General features: G+C 40.6%; 1 protein-coding gene across 4 annotated transcripts in view; it reads right to left on the bottom strand.

The window, feature by feature from the left end:
• The window catches only part of SV2B (synaptic vesicle glycoprotein 2B), a 203,239-nt gene that overhangs the window by 20,314 nt on the left and 159,719 nt on the right, over nucleotides 1-23,206 (bottom strand). For all 4 annotated transcript variants that reach the window (XM_029238183.1, XM_029238180.1, XM_029238181.1 and 1 more), the window contains 4 exons: nucleotides 21,595-21,728; nucleotides 20,054-20,143; nucleotides 14,034-14,144; nucleotides 13,157-13,245 (listed from right to left, as the gene is read on the bottom strand). In XM_029238183.1, coding sequence (XP_029094016.1) covers nucleotides 13,157-13,245; nucleotides 14,034-14,144; nucleotides 20,054-20,143; nucleotides 21,595-21,728 — 424 coding nt within the window. The remainder of the gene's footprint in view (nucleotides 1-13,156; nucleotides 13,246-14,033; nucleotides 14,145-20,053; nucleotides 20,144-21,594; nucleotides 21,729-23,206) is intronic.

Here is a 23,206-nt window from a genome sequence, read left to right as displayed (position 1 = left end):
AACAAACAAACAAAGATGAACAATACAATAACTGAAATGAAAAATACGCTAGAGGGAATCAATAGCAGAATAACTGAGGCATAAGAACGGATAAGTGACCTGGAAGACAGAATGGTGGAATTCACTGCTGTGGAAGAGAATAAAGAAAAAAGAATGAAAAGAAATGAAGACAGCCTAAGAGACCTCTGGGACAACATTAAATACAACAACATTCACATTATAGGGGTCCCAGAAGGAGAAGAGAGAGAGAAAGGACCCGGTAAAATATTTGAAGAGATTATATTTGAAAACTTCCCTAACATGGGAAAAGAAATAGCCACCCAAGTCCAGGAAGTACAGAGAGTCCCATACAGGATAAACCCAAGGAGAAACATGCTGAGACACAAAGTAATCAAATTGGCAAAAATTAAAGACAAAGAAAAATTATTGAAAGCATCAAGGGCAAAACGGCAAATAACATAGAAGGGAACTCCCATAAGGTTAACAGCTGATTTCTCAGGAGAAACTCTACAAGCAAGAAGGGAGTGAAATGATATACTTAAAGTAATGAAAGGGAAGAACCTACAACCAAGATTACTCTACCCAGCAAGGATCTCATTCAGATTTGATGGAGAAATCAAAAGCTTTACAGACAAGCAAAAGCTAAGAGAACTCAGCACCACCAAACCAGCTTTACAACAAATGCTAAAGGAATTTCTCTAAGTGGCAAACAGAAGAGAAGAAAAGGACCTACAAAAACAAACCCAAAACAATTAAGAAAATGGTCATAGGAATATACATGTCGATAATTACCTTAAACGTGAATGGATTAAATGCTCCAACCAAAAGACACAGGCTTGCTGAATGGATACAAAAACAAGACCCATCTATATGCTGTCTACAAGAGACCCAATTCAGACCTAGGGACACATACAGACTGAAAGTGAGGGGATGGAAAAAGATATTCCATGCAAATGGAAATCAAAAGAAAGCTAGAGTAGCAATATTCATACCAGATAAAATAGACTTTAAAATAAAGAATGTTAAAAGAGACAAGGAAAGACACTACGTAATGATCAAGGGATCAATCCAAGAAGAAGATATAACAATTATAAATGTATATGCACCTAACACAGGAGCACCTCAATACATAAGGCAACTGCTAACAGCTCTAAAAGAGGAAATCGACAGCAACACAATAATAGCAGGGACTTTAACACCTCATTTACACCAATGGACAGATCATCCAAACAGAAAATTACTAAGGAAACACAAGCTTTAAATGACACAATAGACCAGATAGATTTAATTGATATTTATAGGACACTCCATCCAAAAACAGCAGATTACACTATCTTCTCAAGTGCTCATGGAACATTCTCGAGGATAGATCACATCTTGGGTCACAAATCAAGCCTCAGTAAATTGAGAAAATTGAAATCATATCAAGCATCTTTTCTGACCACAACACTATGAGATTAGAAATCAATTACAGGGAAAAAACGTAAAAAACACAAACACATGGAGGCTAAACAATACAGTACTAAATTACCAAGAGATCACTGAAGAAATCAAAGAGGAAATCAAAAACTACCTAGAGACAAATGACAATGAAAACACGATGATCCAAAGCCTATGGGATGCGGGAGGGCAGACAGCAAAAGCAAGAAGAACTATAATCCTGTAGCCTGTGGAACAAAAACTACATTCACAGGAAGGTAGACAAGATGAAAAGGCATAGGGCTATGTACTAGATGAAGGAACAAGATAAAACCCAAAAATACAACTAAATGAAGTGGAGATAGGCAACCTTCCAGAAAAAGAATTCAGAATAATGATAGTGAAGATGATCCAGGACCTCGGAAAAAGAAGGGAGGCAAAGATCGAGAAGATGCAAGAAATGTTTAACAAAGACCGAGAATTAAACAAAAAACAAATAGAGACGAACAATACAATAACTGAAATGAAAACTACACTAGAAGGAATCAGTAGCAGAATAACTGAGGCAGGAGAAAGGATAGGTGACCTGGCAGACAGAATGGTGGAGTTCACTGCTGCGGAACAGAATAAAGAAAAAATAATGAAAAGAAATAAGACAGCCTAAGAGACCTCTGGAACAATATGAAACACAACAACATTCGCATTATAGGGGTCCCAGAAGGAGAGGAGAGAGAGAAAGGACCCGAGAAAATATTTGAAGAGATTATATTTGAAAACTTCAGGGAAGGAAGATAGACAAGATGAAGCGGGAAGTTTATAGCTATACATCCTACCTCAAGAAACAAGAAAAATCTCAAATAAACAATCTAACCTTACACCTAAAGGAACTAGAGAAAGAAGAACAAACAAAACCCAAAGTTAGCAGAAGGAAAGCTATCATAAATATCAGAGCAGAAATAAAGGAAATAGAAACAAAAACCATAGCAAAGATCAATAAAACTAAAAGCTGATTCTTTGAGAAGATACACAGAATTGATAAACCATTAGCCAGACTCATCAAGAAAAAGAGGGAGAGGACTCAAATCAATAAAATTAGAAATGAAAAAGGAGAAGTTAAAACAGACACCACAGAAATACAAAGCATCCTATGAGACTACTACAAGCAACTCTGTGCCAATAAAATGGAAAACCTGGAAGAAATGGACAAATTCTTAGAAAGGTATAACCTTCCAAGACTGAACCAGGAGGAAATAGAAAATATGAACAGACCAATCACAAGTAATGAAATTGAAACTGTGATTAAAAATTTTCCAACAAACAAAAGTCAGGGACCAGATGGCTTCACAGGCAAATTCTATCAAACATTTAGACAAGAGCTAACACCCATCCTTCTCAAACTCTTCCAAAAAACTGTGGACGAAGGAACACTCCAAAACTCGTTCTACATGTCCACCATCACCCTGATACCAAAACCAGACAAATATACTACAAAAAAAGAAAATTACAGACCAATATCACTGATGAATATAGATACAAAAACCCTCAACAAAATACTAGCAAACAGAATCCAAAAACACATCTAAAGGATCATACACCATGATCAAGTGGGATTTATCCCAGGGATGCAAGGATTCTTCAATATACGTAAATCAATCAATGTGATATACCATATTAACAAATTGAAGAATAAAAACCATATGATCATCTCAATAGATGCAGAAAAAGCTTTTGACAAAATTCAACACCCATTTATGATAAAAACTCTCCAGAAAGTGGGCATAGAGGGAGCCTACCTCAACATGATAAAGGCCATATACGACAAACCCACAGCAAACATCATTCTCAATGGTGAAAAACTGAAAGCATTTCCTCTAAGATCAGGAACAAGACAAGGATGTCCACTTGCACCACTATTATTCAACATACGTTTGGAAGTCCTAGCCACAGCAATCAGAGAAGAAAATGAAATAAAAGAATACAAATTGGAAAAGAAGAAGTAAAACTGTCACTGTTTGCAGATGACATGATACTACACATAGAAAATCCTAAAGACACCACCAGAAAACTACTAGAGCTAATCAGTGAATTTGGTAAAGGTGCAGGATACAAAATTAATGCACAGAAATCTCTTGCATTCCTGTACACTAATGATGAAAAATCTGAAAGAGAAATTAAGGAATCACTCGCATTTACCATTGCAACAAAAAGAATAAAATACCTAGGAACAAACCTACCTGAGGAGACAAAAGACCTCTATGCAGGAAACTATAAGACACGGATGAAAGAAATTAAAGATGATGCCAACAGATGGAGAGATATACCATGTTCTTGGATGGGAAGAATCAATATTGTGAAAATGACTATACTGCCCAAAGCAATCTACAGATTTAATGCAATCCCTATCAAATTACCAATGGCATTTTTTATGGAACTGGAACAAAAAATCTTAAAATTTGTATGGAGACACAAAAGACCCCGAATAGCCAAAGCAGTCTTGAGGGAAAAAAACAGAGCTGGAGGAATCAGACTCCCTGACTTCAGACTATACTACAAAGCTACAGTAATCAAGACAATATGGTACTGGCACAAAAACAGAGATATAGATCAATGGAACAAGATAGAAAGCCCAGAGATAAACCCACACACCTATGGTCAACTAATCTATGACAAAGGAGGCAAGGATATACAATGGAGAAAAGACATTCTCTTCAATAAGTTGTGCTGGGAAAACTGGACAGCTACATGTAAAAGAATGAAATTAGAACACTCCCTAACATCATACACAAAAATAAACTCAAAATGGATTAGAGACCTAAATGTAAGACCAGACACTATAAAACCCTTAGAGGAAAATATAGGAGGAACACTCTTTGACATAAATCATAGCAAGATCTTTTTTGATCCACCTCCTAGAGTAATGGAAATAAAAACAAAAATAAACAAATGGGACCTAATGAAACTTAAAAGCTTTTGCACAGCAAAGGAAACCATAAACAAGACGAAAAGACAACCCTCAGAACAGGAGAAAATATTTGCAAATGAATCATCGGACTAATTGATCTCCAAAATATATAAACAGCTCATGCAGCTCAATATTAAAAAAACAAACAACCCAATACAAAGATGGGAAGAAGGCCTAAATAGACATTTCTCCAAAGAAGACATACAGATGGCCAAGAAGCACAAAAAGCTGCTCAACATCACTAATTATTAGAGAAATGCAAGTCAAAACTACAATGAGGTATCACCTCACACCTGTTAGAATGGGCATCATCAGAAAATCTACAAACAACGAATGCTGGAGAGGGTGTGGAGAAAAGGGAACCCTCTTGCACTGTTACTGGGAATGTAAATTGATACAGCCACTATGAAGAAGAGTATGGAGGTTCCTTAAAGAACTAAAAATAGAATTACCATATGACCCAGCAACCCCACTACTGGGCATATGCCCAGAGAAAACCATAATTCAAAAAGACACATGAACCTCAATGTTCATTGCAGCACTATTTACAGTAGCCAGGTCATGGAAACAACCTAAATGCCCATCAACAGATGACTGGATAAAAAAGATGTTGCACATATCTACAATGGAATACTACTCAGCCATAAAAAGTAACGAAATTGGGTCATTTGTAGAGACCTAGATGCATCTAGAGACTGTCATACAGAGTGAAATAAGTCAGAAAGAGAAAAACGAATATTGTTTATTAACGCATATATGTGGAACCTAGAAAATGGTACAGATGAACCTCGTTGCAGAGCAGAAATTGAGACACAGAAGTAGAGAAAAAACGTATGGACACCAAGGGGGGAAGCGGCAGGGGGTGTGGGGGGTTGTGATGAACTGGAAGATTGGGTTTGACATGTATACACTGATGTGTATAAAATGGATGACTAATAAAAAAAATACATAAAAGTTGAGTAGAAATATAAAGAAAATTCCTAGAAAAAAAAAAAGAGGTAAAATTGTCTCTATTTGCAGATGACATGATTTTATACCTAAAAAAAATCAAAATCATCAACTCCAAGAAATGGCCATTAAACATATAAAACTGATGCTCAATCCCACTCATAAGAAAAGTGCAAATTAAAACCACTCTGTTACCATTTTCGCCTACCAGACTGTGAAAACTTTGAAGTTTGCCAAAACTCTGCTGGTGAGGCTATAGGTAAGCAGGTGCTCTCATACATTGCTGGAAAAAGGACAACATTTTACAATGCAGAGGAGAATTCGTCAATGTCTAAAATAATTACTGATGGATTTACGCCCTTTTGACTCCAAAATCCCCTTTCTAGGAATCTATTCCACTGATTAACTTGTCCAATACAAAGTAGCCTACAGTTACTCATTGTGGCATTGTCTGCAATAATGTAAGTCTGAAAACTTCCCAACAGTCTAGCAACAAGGCCCTGTGTTGAATGACATGCTGTTGTGTACTGTGGAGAGCTATGCACACATTCTAATGCTGCTGTAAAGAAGAATGGGAAAAAAATCTCGACTTACTGGTATGATAGATTGCCAGAATGTATTTTTGAATGCAAAAAGCAGTTGCAGAACTGCTTTTTGCAGTTCCTTTGCATAAGAAAACGATGAAGAAATTTGTAAATATACGTGTATTTGCTTAAATTTTCAAAAAGAAACACTGGAATGATAAATAGGAAAATAAAATATAATTACACAGAGAAGGCAGAAGGGAATAAGTAGAGGGGGAAGGAAGGGAGTCCAGATTTCTCTGTGGTTCCAAGATTTGAAATGCATCATGTATTCGACAAAATTAAATTAGACATAAGCAAATATAAGTAAAATATATCTTAAAAATATCAGTGAATTGGATCTTGGGTTTACCATTTTTAGCTTCTGAAATATTCTCTCCTAGTTTAGATGGAACAGGTGGAGGGAGCAGGGTCCAACTTCCTCTCTACCTGGACCTGTTTGGGTCTCCATCAATAGCTATTGGAAAATATTTGGTAAGATATTGGAAAAAGTAGGTCTCCCCACGTTCCTCCCATAATCCAAGAGGTCACTAAAGCCAATTTAATTCCCTGGGTTGAGGGAGTGTGCCTTTGGGCATGGGCAGTGGTGAACAAAGTAATTTCAAAGATGGAAGTGTAAAATCTCAGTGAAAGGTCCTAGTTAATAATAGCAATTTATTGAGCACTTAGGATGTGCCAGAAACAATTGCAAGCACTTTATATGTACAGTAAAACAGCCTCTTAATGCTGTAAGTGGGCCCCAAAACTTGCATAGAAAGAAGGGTCATGTTATCTGGAAGTGAATGAAATGACTGGGGTGAAAGCCTACTGTTCAAGAGAGGAGCCAGCTAAAAACCAATTATGTTATATTTATTTTTTTTATTGCCACGCACATTATTGCAAAGTTTCACTGTTTTCTCCATTTAATATTCACAAGGACACTGATGTCTGCTGACCCAGCACTCATTCCCTGCTTCTTCCTTGGGAACTGGAAATTGACTTTGGGTATCAATGCTCAGGAAAGCTGATGGTATCATCAGCTGAGAGGCAAATCCTGATTAGTCTAAAATCACTGGGAAATCACATCCCCTTCACCAGTGGCTAGCTTAGCCCTAAGCATGTGACACACATCTGGCTAATCTGGTGGGGGAGTCTGCTGGGGGCTTCTGAGAAAGGTTTCCTTGTTGTTAAAAAGTGAAGCTGAGACAAATCTTTCTCATTGGGACATTTTCCTGTATCTACAGGATGCCCAGAGCAACTCAGGCATCTGGCCATTGTATGAAAACTAGCATGAGGCTGAGACGTCATCTGGAAGTTGCCTCCCTGTGGAATTCTTTTTACAAAGGATCAGAGATAGAGGACCTTCAAGATGGTGGAGGAGTAAGACGTGGAGATCACCTTCTGCCCCACAAATACATCAAGAATACATCTACATGTGGAACAACTCCTACAGAACACCTACTGAATGCTGGCAGAAGACCAAAGACTTTCCAAAAGGCAAGAAACTCCCCCACATACCTGTCCATGTGGCTGACAGGGTCTTGGTGCTCTGGCCAGGTGTCAGGCCCGAGCCTCTCATGTGGGAGAGCCGAGTTCAGGACACTGGATGACCAGAGACCTCTTGCCCCCATGTAATATCAATCACCAAGCGCTCTCCCAGAGATCTCAGTCTCAATGCTAAGACCCAGCTCCACTCAGCCACCAGCAAACTCCAGTGCTGGACACCCACACCAAACAACTAGCAACATAGGAACACAACCCCACCCATTAGCAGAGAAGCTGCCTAAAATCATACTAAGTTCACAGACGCCACAAAACACACCACCAGATATGGTCCTGCCCACCAGAAAGACAAGATCCAGCTTCATCCACCAGAACATAGTCACCAGTCCCATCCAGCAGGAAGCGTACACAAGCCACTGAACCAACCTTACATGCTGGGGGCAGACACCAAAAACAATGGGAACTACGAACCTGCAGCCTGTGAAAAGGAGATCCCAAACTTAGTAAGTTAAGCAAAATGAGAAGACAGAGAAATACACAGCAGAGGAAGGAGCAAGGTAAAAACCCACCAGACCAAAAAAATGAAGAGGAAATAGGCAGTTTACCTGAAAAGGAATTCAGAGTAATGAGAGTAAAGATGATCCAAAATCTTGGAAATAGAATGGAGAAAATACAGGAAGCGCTCAACAAGGACTTACAAAAACTTAAGAGCAAACAAACAAAGATGAAAAACACAGTAAATGAAATTAAAAATACTCTAGAAGGAATCAATAGCAGAATAACTGAGGCAGAAGAACAGATAAGTGACCTGGAAGATAAAACTAGTGGAAATAACTACCACAGAGCAGAATAAAGAAAAGGAATGAAAAGAATTGAGGACAGTCTCAGAGGCCTCTGGGACAACATTAAATGCACCAACATTAGAATTATAGGGGTCCCAGAAGAAGAAGAGAAAAAGAAAGGGACTGAGAAAATATTTGAAGAGATTATAGTTGAAGACTTCCCTAATATGGGAAAGGAAATAGTCAATCAAGTCCAGGAAGTGCAGAGAGTCCCATACAGGATAAATGCAAGGAGAAAAATGCCAAGACACATATTAATCAGACTATCAAAATTAAATACAAAAAAATATATTAAAAGCAGCAAATAACATCCAAGGGAATCCCCATAAGGTTAACAGCTGATCTTTCAGCAGAAACTCTGCAAGCCACAAGGAAGTGGCAGGACATATTTAAAGTGATGAAAGGGAAAAAGCTACAACTAAGATAATCCATCAAGGATCTCATTCAGATTTGATGGAGAAATTAAAATCTTTACAGACAAGCAAAAGCTAAGAGAATTCAGCACCACCAAACCAGCTTTACAACAAATGCTAAAGGAACTTCTCTAGGCAGGAAACACAAGACAAGGAAAAGATCTACAGTAACAAACTCAAAACAATTAAGAAAATGGTAATAGGAACATATTGATAATTACTTTAAATGTAAATGGATTAAATGCTCCAACCAAAAGAAATAGACTGGCTGAATGGATACGAAAACAAGACGCATATATATGCTGTCTACAAGAGACCCATTTGAGACCTAGGGACACATACAGACTGAAAGTGAGGGGATGGAAAAAGATATTCCATGCAAATGGAAATCAAAAGAAAGCTGGAGTAGCAATTCTCATATCAGACAAAATAGACTTTAAAGTAAAGACTATTACAAGAGACAAAGAAGGACACTACATAATGATAAAGGGATCAAGAAAAAGATTAAACAATTGTAAATATTTATGCACCCAACAATGGAGCACCTCAATACATAAGGCCAATGCTAACAGCCATAAAAGGGGAAATCAACAGTAGCACAATCATAGTAGGAGACTTTAACACTCCACTTTCACCAGTGGACAGATCAACTGAAATGAAAATAAGTAAGGAAACACAAGCTTTAAATGATGCATTAAACAAGATGGACTTAATTGATATTTATAGGACATTCCATCCAAAAACAACAGAATACACTTTCTTCTCAAGTGCTCATGGAACATTCTCCAGGATAGATCATATCTTGGGTCACAAATCAAGACTTAGTAAATGGAAGAAAATTGAAATCATATCAAGTATACTTTCTGACCACAACACTATCAGACTAGATATCAATTACAGGAAAAAAAAATGTAAAAAGTACAAACACATGGAGGCTAAACAATATGCTACTAAACAACCAACAGATCCCTGAAGAAATCAAAGAGGAAAGCAAAAAATACCTAGAAACAAATGACAATGAAAACACAATGACCCAAAACATATGGGATGCAGCAAAAGCAGTTCTAACAGGGAAGTTTATAGTAATACAATCCTACCTCAAGAAACAAGAGAAACCTCAAATACACAACCTAACCTTACACCTAAAGCAATTAGAGAAAGAACAAAAAACCCCCAAAGTTAGCAGAAGGAAAGAAATCATAAAGATCAGATCAGAAATAAATGAAAAAGAAATGAAGGAAATGATAGAAAAGATCAATAAAACTAAAAGCTGGTTTTGAGAAGTTAAACAAAATTGATAAACCATTAGCCAGAATCATCAAGAAAACAAGGGAGAAGACTCAAATCAACAGAATTAGAAATGAAAAAGGAGAAGTAACAACTGACACTGCAGAAATACAAAGGATCATTAGAGATTACTACAAGCAACACTATGCCAATAAAATGGACAACCTGGAAGAAATGGACAAATTCTTAGAAAAGCACAACCTTCTGAGACTGAACCATGAAGAAATAGAAAATAGGAACAGAAAAATCGCAAGCACTGAAATTGAAACTGTGAATAAAAATCTTCCAACAAACAAAAGCCCTGGACCAGATGGCTTCACACGCAAATTCTATCAAACATTTAGACAAGAGCTAACACCTATCATTCTCAAACTCTTCCAAAATATAGCAGAAGGAAGAACAGTCATTCTACGAGGCCACCATCACCCTGAAACCAAAACCAGACAAAGATGTCACAAAAAAAGAATGCTACAGGCCAATATCATTTATGAACATAGATGCAAAAAACCTCAACGAAATACCAGCAAACAGAATACACCAGCACATTAAAAGGATCATACACCATGATCAAGTGGTGTTTATCCCAGGAATGCAAGGATTCTTCAATATACGTAAATCAATCAACATGATGCACCATATTAACAAAATTGAAGGATAAAAACCATATGATCCTCTCAGTAGATGCGGAAAAAGCTTTTGAAAAATTCAACACCCATTTATGATAAAAACTCTCCAGAGAGTAGGCATAGAGGGAACTTACCTCAACATAATAAAGGCCATATATGACAAACCCACAGCCAACATCGTTCTCAATGGTGAAAAACTGAAAGCATTTCCACTAAGATCAGGAACAAGACAAGTTTGCCCACTCTCACCACTACTATTCAACATAGTTTTTGAAGTTTTAGCCACAGCAATCAGAGTTGGAAAAGAAAACTTATAACTGTCCTGTTTGCAGATGACACGATACTATACACAGAAAATCCTAAAGATGCTCCCAGAAAACTACTAGAGCTAATCAGTGAATTTGGTAAAGGTGCAGGATACAAAATTAATGCACAGAAATCTCTTGCATTCCTATACACTAATGATGAAAAATCTGAAAGAGAAATTAAGGAATCACTCCCATTTACCACTGCAACAAAAAGAATAAAATACCTAGGAATAAACCTACCTAAGGAGACAAAAGACCTCTATGCAGGAAACTATAAGACACTGATCAAAGAAATTAAAGATGATGCCAACAGATGGAGAGATGTACCATGTTCTTGGATTGGAAGAATCAACATTGTGAAAATGACTATACTGCCCAAAGCAATATACAGATTCAATGCAATCCCTATCAAACTACCAACGGCATTTTTCACAGAACTAGAACAAAAAATTTCACAATTTGTATGGAAACACAAAAGACCCTGAATAGCCAAAGCAATCTTGAGAAAGAGAAATGGAGCTGGAGGAATCAGGCTCCCAGACTTCAGACTATAGTACAAAGCTACAAGACAGTATGGTACTGGTATAAAAACAGAAATATAGATCAATGGAACAGGATAGAAAGACCAGAGATAAACCCATGCACATATGGTCACCTTATCTTTGATAAAGGAGGCAAGAATATACAGTAGAGAAAAGACAGCCTCTTCAATAAGTGGTGCTGGGGAAACTGGACAGCTACATGTAAAAGAATGAAATTAGAACACTTCCTAACACAATACACAAAAATAAACTCAAAATGGATTAAAGACCTAAATGTAAGGCCAGACACTATCAAACTCTTAGAGGAAAACATAGGCAGAACACCACTCCATGACATAAATCACAGCAAGGTCCTTGCTTTTTGACCCACCTCCTGGAGAAATGAAAATAAAAACAAAAATAAACAAATGGTACCTAATGAAACTTAAGACAACCCTCAGAATGGTAGAAAATATTTGCAAACGAAGCAACTGACAAAGGATTAATCTTCAAAATACACAAGCAGCTCATATAGCTCAATATCAAGAAAACAAACAACCCAATCCAAAAATGGGCAGAAGACCTAAATAGACATTTCTCCAAAGAAGACATACAGATTGCCAACAAACACATGAAAAGCTGCTCAAGATCACTAATCATTAGAGAAATGCAAATCAAAACCACAATGAGGTATCACCTCACACCAGTCAGAATGGCCATCATCAAAAATTCTACGAACAATAAATGCTGGAGAGGGTATGGAGAAAAGGGAACCCTCTTGCACTGTTGGTGGGAATGTAAATTGATGCAGCCACTATGGAGAACAGTATGGAAGTTCCTTAAAAAACTGAAAATAGAACTACCATACAACCCAGCAATCCCACTCCTGGGCATATACCCTGAGTAAACCATAATTCAAAAAGAGACATGTACCACAATGTTCATTGCGGCTCTATTTACAATAGCCAGGACATGGAAGCAACCTAAGTGTCCATCGACAGATGAATGGATAAAGAAGATGTGGCACATATATACAATGGAATATTACTCAGCCATAAAAAGAAACAAAATTGAGTTATTTGTAGTGAAGTGGATGGACCTAGAGTCTGTCCTACAGAGTGAAGTAAGTCAGAAAGAGAAAAACAAATAGTGTATGCTAACACATATATATGGAATCTAAAAAAAAAAAAAAATGGTTCTGAAGAACCTAGGGGCATGACAGTAATAGACACAGACGTAGGGAATATACTTGAGGACACGGAGAGGGGGAAGGGTAAGCTGGGACGAAGTGAGAGAGTGGCGTTGACATATATGCACTACCAAATGTAAAACAGATAGCTAGTGGGAAGCAGCCGCATAGCACAGGGAGATCATCTCGGTGCTTTGTGACCACCTAGAGGGGTGGGATATGGAGTGTGGGAGGGAGACGCAAGAGGGAGGAGATATGGGGATATATGTATACGTATAGCTGATTCACTTTGTTATACAGCAGAACCTAACACACCATTGTAAAGCAATTATACTCCAATAAAGATGTAAAAGAATAATAATAAAAAAATTTTTTAATAAAATACAAAATTTTTAAAAAACGGTCAGAAATTTCCTAGTTGTAGAAGCCACTAGAGTTGGTTGCCTGTTACTTAGAGCCAAAATCATCCAATCTGACACAGACTCTGTAAGTTAGAATCAACTGTAACCCTCAGTGTATAGATGAGGCACCTGAAGCACGAGGAAATTAATGAACTTAAGGAAGACAGAGCTTACCTTAAAGCCATGGTGAACCAGACCACGGCGAGAATCAGTGTGTTCATCCTGTAGGGCCCCATCACACAGTACAGAGCATTTTCCCAGACCTATAACACACAGAAGAGATGGGTTGTTGAAGGCAGAAACTTGTGACTTGGAAGAGCTCATTTTTAATATTTTCTATTAAATTAAACCCATTATCTTCCAGAGGCAGCAATTCTGCTCAAATAACAAGGAAAGCCTCTTCTCTTCTTACTGGCTGGTCTCAACTTCTAACCGTCCTGTAGCATCTGGGAACACAACCATGCTCCATGCATGTGACAAAAAGCACACGGAGTGGAGATGTCAAGGCAGTGAATAACCTTGAGCAGTGAGTTCTGCTCCCCGCCAGTGGGCATGGGTGATATTCCAAACATTGAACCACCTTTTACACCAAGAAGGTTATCCAGGCTCAGGAGACTCTGGCCATTGACTGCCTCAGTGTTCAATAGTTGATTCACCTCACAGGAGCCTTGCCCTTCAAGAAGACTTTCTCAGAAATCACCAACAAATCTCAAAGTGGTCATTTCTTTAACCACTCCTTTCTTCCTATGGATTACTTAATGAGAAGGTGCTAGAGAGAAAGGTTTTTACTCACACTAGACATTGCACCTACATTCAAAATCTCTGCCTTGGGAAGGAAGAACAAAGAAAAGAAACGAAGGTTTATAGTTTGTGGCTCAAGGGCTCACAGATAAGCATGGGCTAGGACCCGAAAGTCCCTATCCAAGGTAGCTTCCTGCCCACCACACTGTCTTGGGTTGATGGGGGTGTTCAGGATCTCTATTCTTCACCCACTGACGTTACAGATTTCCATAGAGCCTCCCTCTCAACAACCCCAGGTCCCCAGCTGTACCTGCTTGAAAGTGGTCTTGAATCTGACTAGCCAGCGCTGGTACCAAGTCCCTGTTGAACTTTGGATCTCAATGAATTCATCCATTTGCTTGGGAGTTTTAATGTTGGAAACCTGTAAAGCAAAGATTGGCTAGAGAATCTTAACCCCACTTTGACTTTTCAATTTTTAGTTTAATGTAACTGACTTTATTAACTTACTTAGGGCTAGAGGAGCTTTCGGTGACCCTACAGTTCAGTAATTCTTAGTCAAAATTGTACATAGCATCTCTTAGGGATCTTTCTCAGGTGGCTATGTCCCACTGCAGACAAAACGAATCAGAGTTTTTTCACTCAATTATGGCTTTGGGAAATACACTGAATTCCTGTTTATATCTGATTTGCCCATAGTAGAGTTGACTCCACCTTAAAATTCACAAGTCTATCCTTAATGGATATTAACATCACAGAAATCTAGAACCCATATAGGCAACAGTGTGTGTGTGTGTGTTTGTGTGTGTGTGTTAGGAAAGGGGGTTTGCTATGCAAGACATTTTTAAAACACAGCAGAATAAAAGACATTATGTCCTCCTTCTGCACAGCAAAGGAAATCATCAACAAAACGAAAAGGCAATTTATTGAATGGGAGAAAATACTTGCAAATCATATATCTGATAAGAGACTAATATCCAAAATATAAAAAGAACTCATGCAACTCAATAGCAAAAAAAAACAAAACAAAAAGATCCAATTAAAAAATGGACAGAGGATCTGAATATACAGTTTTCCAAAGAAGACATACAGCTGGCCAACAGGTACGTGAAAAAAATGCTCAACATCACTAATCATCAGGGAACTGCAAATCAAAACTACAATGAGGTATCACCTCACACCTGCTAGAATGGTTATTATCAAAAAGACAAGAAATAACAAGTGTTGACAAGGATGTGGGGAAAAGGAAATCCTTCTGCGTTGTTGGTGGGGATGTAAATTGGTGCAGCCACTATGGGAAGTAGTATAGAGGTTCCCCCCAAAATTTAAAATGGAACTACCATATGATCCAGCAATTCCACTTCTGGGTATTTATCTGAAGGAAGTGAAAACACTAACTCGAAAAGATATCTGCATTCCCATGTTCACCGCAGTATTATTTATAAAAGTGAAGATATGGAAACAACCTAAGTGGCCATCAACAGGTGAATGGATAACAATGTGATACACACCCACCCACGCAAACACACACACAATGGAATACTACCCAGCCACAAAAAATTTTAAAAAAATCTTGCCATTTGCGACAACATAGATGGACATCGAGGGCATTACGTACGTGAAATAAGTCAGACAGAGAAAGACAAATACCCTATGATCCCATTTATATTCGGAATCAAACAAATAAACAAAACAAAACAGAAAACCAAGCTCATAGATACAGCGAACAGACTGGTGGTTCCCAGAGGGGAGAGGGGGTGGGGGTGGATAAAATAGGAGAAAGGCATCAAAGGTACAAATTTTCAGTTATAAAATAAATCATGGGGATGTACTAGAGCATGGTGACTATAGTTAATAATACAGTATTCATCACTTGAAAGTTGCTAAGAAAGTAAATCTTAAAAGTCCTCATCACAAGAAAAAATCTGTTTGTAAATGTGTGGTGACAGATGGTAACGAGACTTATTGTGGTGATCATTTTGCAATGTATACAAATAACTGAATCATTATGTGGTGCACCTGCAACTAATATAATGCTATCTGTCAATTATACCTTAATTTTTAGAAAGAGAGAGAAATTATGTCTTCCTTGTTACCCCTGGTTTTCCTGGAGGAAATCAAAGAGATAGGGAATGGAAATAAGGCTGTATATCTCAGGGCTCCACCAAGGGCCCCGGAAAGTGTTAATTTGTCCAATGTCAGCAAGTAGCCCCAGGGAGCAATCCTGACTCATTACGACAGCGATTTTCAGTTTAATCAATGTTTAAGACAACCACTGCATTCTATAACTAACCATCATGTTAAGGAGATTCCTGACCACACAAACTCTTAGCCAAGTTATCAAGGTCCGTGCATGCAGACCAATTCAGAGGAAAATAGAAGAGTGTACTCAAAAAATTCAAAACCAGTTTCTATCACCTCCTCCAACAAACCTTTCTTTCTAGGGAGAAAAGGCTTTAGTCGTAAGTGTCTCCATCTCTTTCTTCAGCCAAGGGACTGAGAATGTGAGGAGACAGAGAGAGAGATGAGGCTGGATATCCACAGGGGAAAATACAGTCCCTGAATTAGGGACAATTGCTTCTTTAATTCCCAAGCCCTGAGCCTAGGATGGCTCGGCTTTGTTTTTCTAAACACTGAAAACAGTGGTTCTTCTCTTGGGAGGGCCGGATACCCTTTTGAGAACCTGGTAAAAACATAGGTGCTCTTCCTAAAAATCACAGGTATATAAGCATGCCAGAGCCTCCTGGGCTGGTCCTGCCATTCCTGGGTGTGTGGCCTTTGCAAATGCTCTTCTGCCCAGGCCCACACAGGGACACAGGAGAGAGAATGCAGCAGAACCTCCAGTGGGACTCTTGGCTGGAACTGGTCTTTGTGTTATTAGGTATCCCAGGGAGACCAAGAACCCAGCTGCAGCCGAAAGAGGCCGAGGAGAAGGTTGACCCCAAGTCACGAAGCATCTCACTAAATGGGACTTCCCGGAGGTCCAGTGGTTAAGACTCTGTGCTTGCACCACAGGCGGCGCGGGTTCAATCCCTGGTCAGGGAACTAAGATCCCACGTGCCTGAGGTGCGGGTGGGGGAGGGGGGAAGGAAATGCAAATTCTGTCTTTGCTTCGCTCCTGGGGAGAATAACACCCTATTCCCTAGGGATCTTGGGAGTGGGTGTGTTGACAACTTGCAAGCATAATTACTCTAATTTACAATTAACTAGGATACTTGGCTTTGCTTCAGTCTAAAGTAGAATACAGTCTGTGCGGTCTGTGCTCACCCCAGCCTTGCAGAGCATGGGTTCTCAGATGAATACTTCAACCCACCCCCTTTCCAAAGGTGTTTCAGTGGACACCTGCCAGGGGGCTGTTCAGAAGCTTGTGAAGTAGCGACAGGGGCTGGTGAAAGCCAGGGCTCTGTAGGGGAGGGGAAAGTATTCCTCTACCCTCTAAGGCTCCCTGGCTGGCTCTGGAAGTTAAACTGGCAAAGAGAGATTAACGGGAGTAAAGCATCCACATTTTACTGAGTTTTTACATGTCCGTGGGAGCCTTCACAAGAGAATGAATCCCCGAAGAAGTGACCAGCCCAGGAAGTTTTTATACCTTGTAGAAACAGTAAATTTGTGAAGAACTGACAAGACAAAGGGATTTGGGCTAGGGTGAAGAAATGGTGAAGAAGTAATTAGGACGATAAGGGTTAGTTTAACAAGGTTTGTTGATACGGCCTTCTTGGCCCTAAGTTCCCCATCTCTGCTGAGAACAATGTCTTCTTTCCTCCTGGTGCCCGGAGAGCACCTTCCATGTGGGAGATTTATGGTCTGTTTCAGGGAAGAAGGGGGAGCAGGGGGAGGTCAGAGTGACATTTCTACTTCTGCTGTTTTCTCAAACTCCTTCAGCTTACCATATTCAATATGCCGAGGTGCCATATCTTGGGGTATCATGTCCTAAACCCCATCAGCTCCAAGGTGGATGTAAGGAGGGCCACATCCAGGGCTCACACTAAGAGCCTGGCCTACCCTAAGCTCTTCCTCCAGGCCCCTGAGCATGTTTACTGTGAGTACCGTCTACAGAGGGGAGCGCACAGGATCATAGCAGACGACCCCATTCGGCAGGGCTGAGTATCACTCCTGACTCCAGCCACTGCCCAGCTGTCTGAGGTCAGGAACACTTTCAGGCTGTTTTTCTTTTCTTTTCTTTCTTTCTTTTTTTTTTTTTTTTTTTTTCCGGTACGCGGGCCTCTCACTGCCGTGGCCTCTCCCGTCGCGGAGCACAGGCTCCGGACGCCCAGACTCAGCGGCCATGGCGCACGGGCCCAGCCGCCCCGCGACACGCAGGATCCTCCCAGACCGGGGCACGGACCCGCGTCCCCCGCATCGACAGGCGGACTCCCAACCACTGCGCCACCAGGGAAGCCCCCTTTTCTTTTTTTTTTTCCTGGCCCATCCAGTCATCCTCTTCTACAAAACTATGATCATCAAGTCAGTTTGGAAATACTGAGCCCGTGACCTTTTTAATTCCCTTTTCCTGAGAAAGGGTGAAATCTACTAAAAGCAGAGGTTACACCCAAAGACTCAGTAACATCTCCTAGGAATAAGCAGGAGGTTGGAGAGAAGGCTATAGAATGGGTGGGGGTGGGAGGCAGGACTGAACCAAGCATACCCAGACCCCAGGGGACAGGGCACTCCTGCTAGCATCTGGGGTCCAGACCTGCAGTCCAGCTGCAGCATGAAAACCCATCACAGGGAGCGGCGGGGATGGGAGGTTGGGAGAACCACCAGTTCCCTTATCATCTTTCATTTGGAGTAGCTCTGCTAATTGTGCTTCTTCTTCCCTTTTCTTTTAAGTGTGGGAAATTTTTAATAAGAAAGTTAATTGAGGAAGGATTAAGAAAATGAACAAGCTAAAAGTTCTATTTTCAATTACATTTCGTTTATCCAACCGGAAAGTCTATAAATATTGTTAATGGTGCTTCTTAATAAATGTTTGTGATAAAAGGACTGGTCCCATATTTTAGATAATTTTAGGAGTGTTGGAATTGGGGAAATATGCCACTGGACAACTTTCTATAAAATCTATTATTTGAGTTTATTTATTAAAAAATACGACATAAAATATTTGGATAATAGTTAACATCTATGTAGTATTTACTCTAAGCCAGGCACAGTTTAGGTGCTTGATTTTAATCCTTACCATAACTGTATTCATAGACATTGTTATCCCTCTTTTCCCAGTGAAGAAAATAAGGCACAGACAGTACCTTGCCTAAGGCCACACAGCTAGAACATGTTAAAATCAGGATTTGGACCCAAACTGGTCTGGCTTCAGGTTGTAGATTCTTAGCTGCTATGGGGTCCTGCCTGAGAATCAGGGGTTTCAAGTAACAGGTTAACAAGAAAAAGTGTTTTACTCCAGACTCAAATTATGGAAGCCAAAGAAGTAAAAGCAGTGAATTGGAGTAGGTGGGAGTTAACTCAGGAAGGCTTCCTTGAAGAAATGGATTTGGAGTTGGTCTAAAAGGGGGTCATGCAGACAGGTGCACAGGGACCCTGCCGTGGGTATTCCTCGTGGTTGGCCACAGCTTGGTGGGAAGAGCACAGTTCATGGTAACTAACGGGACCTCCCCGTGGAAACTGCCATTGGCTAGTTTTTCATTTTTTAAACTAGTGAGAAAGAAAATCCAGGCTAACAGCCAATGCTGGTAAGGATGCTGAGAAACAGGTATCCTATCATTGGCGGTATCACAGATCATTGCAACCCTACTGAAATGTAATTTGCAATGCATCTCAAGAGCTATAAAAATACTCATGCTGTTTGAGCCACTCATTTTATTTCTAGGAGTCTACTCTTAGAAAACAAACCCAGAACATGAAAGGAACTATGTGCAGGAAAAGGTTCACTGCAGCAATATTTGCAGGAACAAGGTAATAAAACAGGGCATATGCATCTCTAACATTGGGGACATGTTTACGAAAACTGTGTTAATGTTTCTAATATTAATGTCCGTTAAAAGGATGATTCTGAATACTATGAGACACATATAGAATGCCGATAAGTACTCCTAAATAATCTATATGCATTGATATATGTGAATATATGTACATATGGTTATCCCCATATGAATATAGCTAGTTTTTCCCTTTGCCATATTTGAACACTTAGCAGTACCAAGAAGGTATCCATCAAAATGCAAAGAATAATTATGATGCAGTAATAGGAATGTCAGGGGCTTTATTCCCCTTTTGACAAATTTTCTGGGATATGCTTATATAATAAAATTATTTTTTAGCAAACCAAAGCAGTGAAGAGGAGAGGCCCCCTCCTGTTGGCATAGGTGACCATGCACTCACCGTGAACACCTTCTCTGGGGCCCCCTTAGCCCTCATGTTGGTGTCGTGAACGTGCTTGAGAATCATCCAGGCTTCATCGTGTTTGCCCATCTGGTAAAACCAAGGAGAGAGACATGAACAGTCTTTTGCTGATTAGGGGTGGAAAACCCTACAAGCCCCACAGGTGCTGATACCCAAGTCTGAGGCGATTGGCCATGGATGTGTTACTATCTAGGGCTTGTGAAAGACTAGGACAAGTTTCTGTCACAGCCCATCTTGGAAGGATAGTAAGGTTGTACCTTCAAGGTGTAAATGCTGGGTACTATTATCATTATAGGCTGTGAGTAACTACTCGTAGTTTAAGGTTGAATAGACTGCAGGGTGGGAGCCATGTTCCTCCCTGGCAGGACAAAGCAAAGACACAACATGTGATGGGTTGAACTATGTCCCCAACCCTAAAAATATGTTGAAGTTCTAGCTGCCAGTACCCCAGAATGTGACCTTATTTGGAAGCAGGGTTGCTGCAGATGTAATTAATTAAGATGAGGTCATACTGGGGTAGGGTGCACCCCTAATCCAACATGACTGGTGTCCCTATAAGAAGAAGCCCATGTGAAGACCCAGAGACACATAGAGAGAACACCGTGTGGTGACAAAGGCAGAGACTGGAGTGAAACAGCTGCAAGCCAAGGAATGCCAAAAACTGCAAGCAACCCACCAGAAGTTGAAAGAGGCAAGTAAAGCTTGCCCTAAGGGCTTCCAAGGGAGTGTGGCCCTGCCAACACCTTGGTTGGGGACTTTTAGCCAACAGACCTGTGAGACAATAAATTTCTCTTACTATGAGCCCCTCGGTTTGTGTGCCTTTGTTAGAGCAGCCCTAGGAAACTCATATACAATGAAGGGTAGCTTTTGAGATAAGCATGGATAAAAAAACCTTTTGCTGCATCTGGAACCTGATCAATGGGATGAAAGAAGAAATTCAACAAGGAGGGTCAGTCTGCAGAAAGCTAGAAGGAGGCTTATAAGAAGACTCTGAGAATTGGGGCTGTAAGAGCCTTCAAGTCCTATCGCCCCTCCACCAGCCCTGCCTGTCTGACCACCGCAAGCACGAGAGCCTCACCACCCACCACCACCAAGCTGGAAACCTCACAGGACTCCAGGGCAGCTTTCTGGAGGAGAGAGGTCCTGCAAAGCCAAGAGTCTTGAAGGGCTTGGGAGCAGTGACAGATTTACAACCCAGCTCACAGCCGTAACATGGAAAAACTGCATGCAGCTTTGAAGAGCCTCATAATCAGGACCTCTGGGGAGAGGGGGTGCCAGAAGCATCCTCAGCAGAGCCCCTCCAGCTCCACCCAGCCTCCGGGAGCAGTGCTGCTGCTCTGTGCTCAGTGAGCTCCTGAGCCCCTCCGGCTCTGGCTGTCCTTGAATCCCAGGCGTGCAACCATCCCGATGGATTTAATGATGGGCCAGGTCAGCCAACATGGGACCAAGGGGCTGGAGCAGCAGGGCTAGCTCCTGTCGCTGTTCCATTGCCCTCACACGGGTTGGGGGCGCTGACTCACCTCTAGCAGAAACCTCGGGCTCTCTGGCATGAACTTCAGGGCCACCATGGACACAGTGCAGGGCAGAGCGCAGACGATGACAAACACTCTCCAGCTGTGGAAGTGGTAATTGGTGCCCATGCTGAAGCCCCAGCCTGTGAAGAAGCAGTCAGAGGATCTCTGACACACGGTCTTAGAGTGACCTTCAAGAACTGGCTTTCAAACCATGGGGCACAAGAGCATCACCTGGGGAGCAGGTTAACATGCAGACTCCCCGGCTGTGCCCCCAAAGCCTCTGATTCTGAAAGGCGCTGGGAATCTGCATCTTGTCAACCCCAGAGGCAGGCCTGGCCTGACACTTATGGGGCCTTGGGTAGGAGTACAAATAGAGGCACCATCCCATATTTCTATATATTCATTAAAATTTCAGTTAAACTGTTAGATAACAGATGTTCCATCCTCCTGCTCAACAAATAAGGAGCTGGAAGGCCAAGCCCTGACCTGCCCAAGACCCACCTTTACAGGACCCCCTTCTGTCCCCCGACCAGCCCCTCCTGTAGAATGAGGGGCCTCATGCCAACACGTGTGGTCACACCACACACACCACCGTGGTAAGAGTGGGTGTCCTTGTCATGATCCCTCGAGTTTAGTGGGGAGTCCTAGGTCCTGAGTAGCCAGAGCATGATCTGGATGGAGTGGGGTTGTGGCCTTAGGGATGCACGTTGCCTCATGGGAAGAGGTACAGCTGGAGGAAAGCCAGAGCAGGGCCTTATGTGACCCAGAGTTTTGATGGGGCATTAGTCTTACCTAAGTCAAAGGGCAATACCAGCTCTAGGTGATTCCAATGCACAGGGTTCAGGACCACACTTTGAAAAAACTGTCAGTGATAATACTAATTTTTTTAAAGAAACTGAGCTTCTACATTCAAATGAATTCTACCATCATTGAAATGGAGAGGTGAATAGCTCCTACTCAGCTTTCATTATTCAAACATTTCTAAAATTAATTTTCAGAAATTGCCTTCAGGATCTGCAAAACATTCCTTCAAATATCTTCGTAAGAAGAAAATTTCCCTCTTGCAAAGGACGATAACACAATGAAAAGTGCCTGGACTTTTGCAGTCACGTAGATCAGAGTTCAAATCCTGGCTTTCTCACATCGTGATTGTTATGTTGGTGGGTTTTCACAGCTGTAGAAGGCAGGTAATGGTACTTCCACAGATTTGCTGTGTGTGAAAGCTCCTGGCAACCAAAAGTAATTCACCTGCTTTGAGGGTAGATTTGATTTGTTTCAAAATAGTTACATGACAGTTAGTGCCAAAGATGTTGAGTAAAATAGATGAATATCAGCAAAAGGATTATTTTCTTTTAAAGCCAAGGTTATGAAATAGACTGGTTCTCTCATGTCACTCAAAACGATCTCTGAAGACAATTCCAACAGCATTTCTGCAAAAGGCCAAACTTTATAAATAAATATATTGATTTCTAAGGTTCAAACGGTGAACATTATTCGGCTGTAAAATCTCTATTCCATTTACTTGAAAATACACTATATGGCCAGCTCCGGAGGTGGGCAGTTTATGTCTTGAATTCTCGCTTACCATCGCGGTTCAATTTGTTCTACTTGCAGGGGA

Source organism: Monodon monoceros, unplaced genomic scaffold, assembly GCF_005190385.1.
Source record: "Monodon monoceros isolate NGI ecotype Baffin Bay Population unplaced genomic scaffold, NGI_Narwhal_1 Super_Scaffold_21, whole genome shotgun sequence".
Lineage (NCBI taxonomy): Eukaryota > Metazoa > Chordata > Mammalia > Artiodactyla > Monodontidae > Monodon > Monodon monoceros.
Note: the sequence above shows the minus strand (reverse complement) of the source record. Positions and strands in the feature narration are given on the sequence as shown.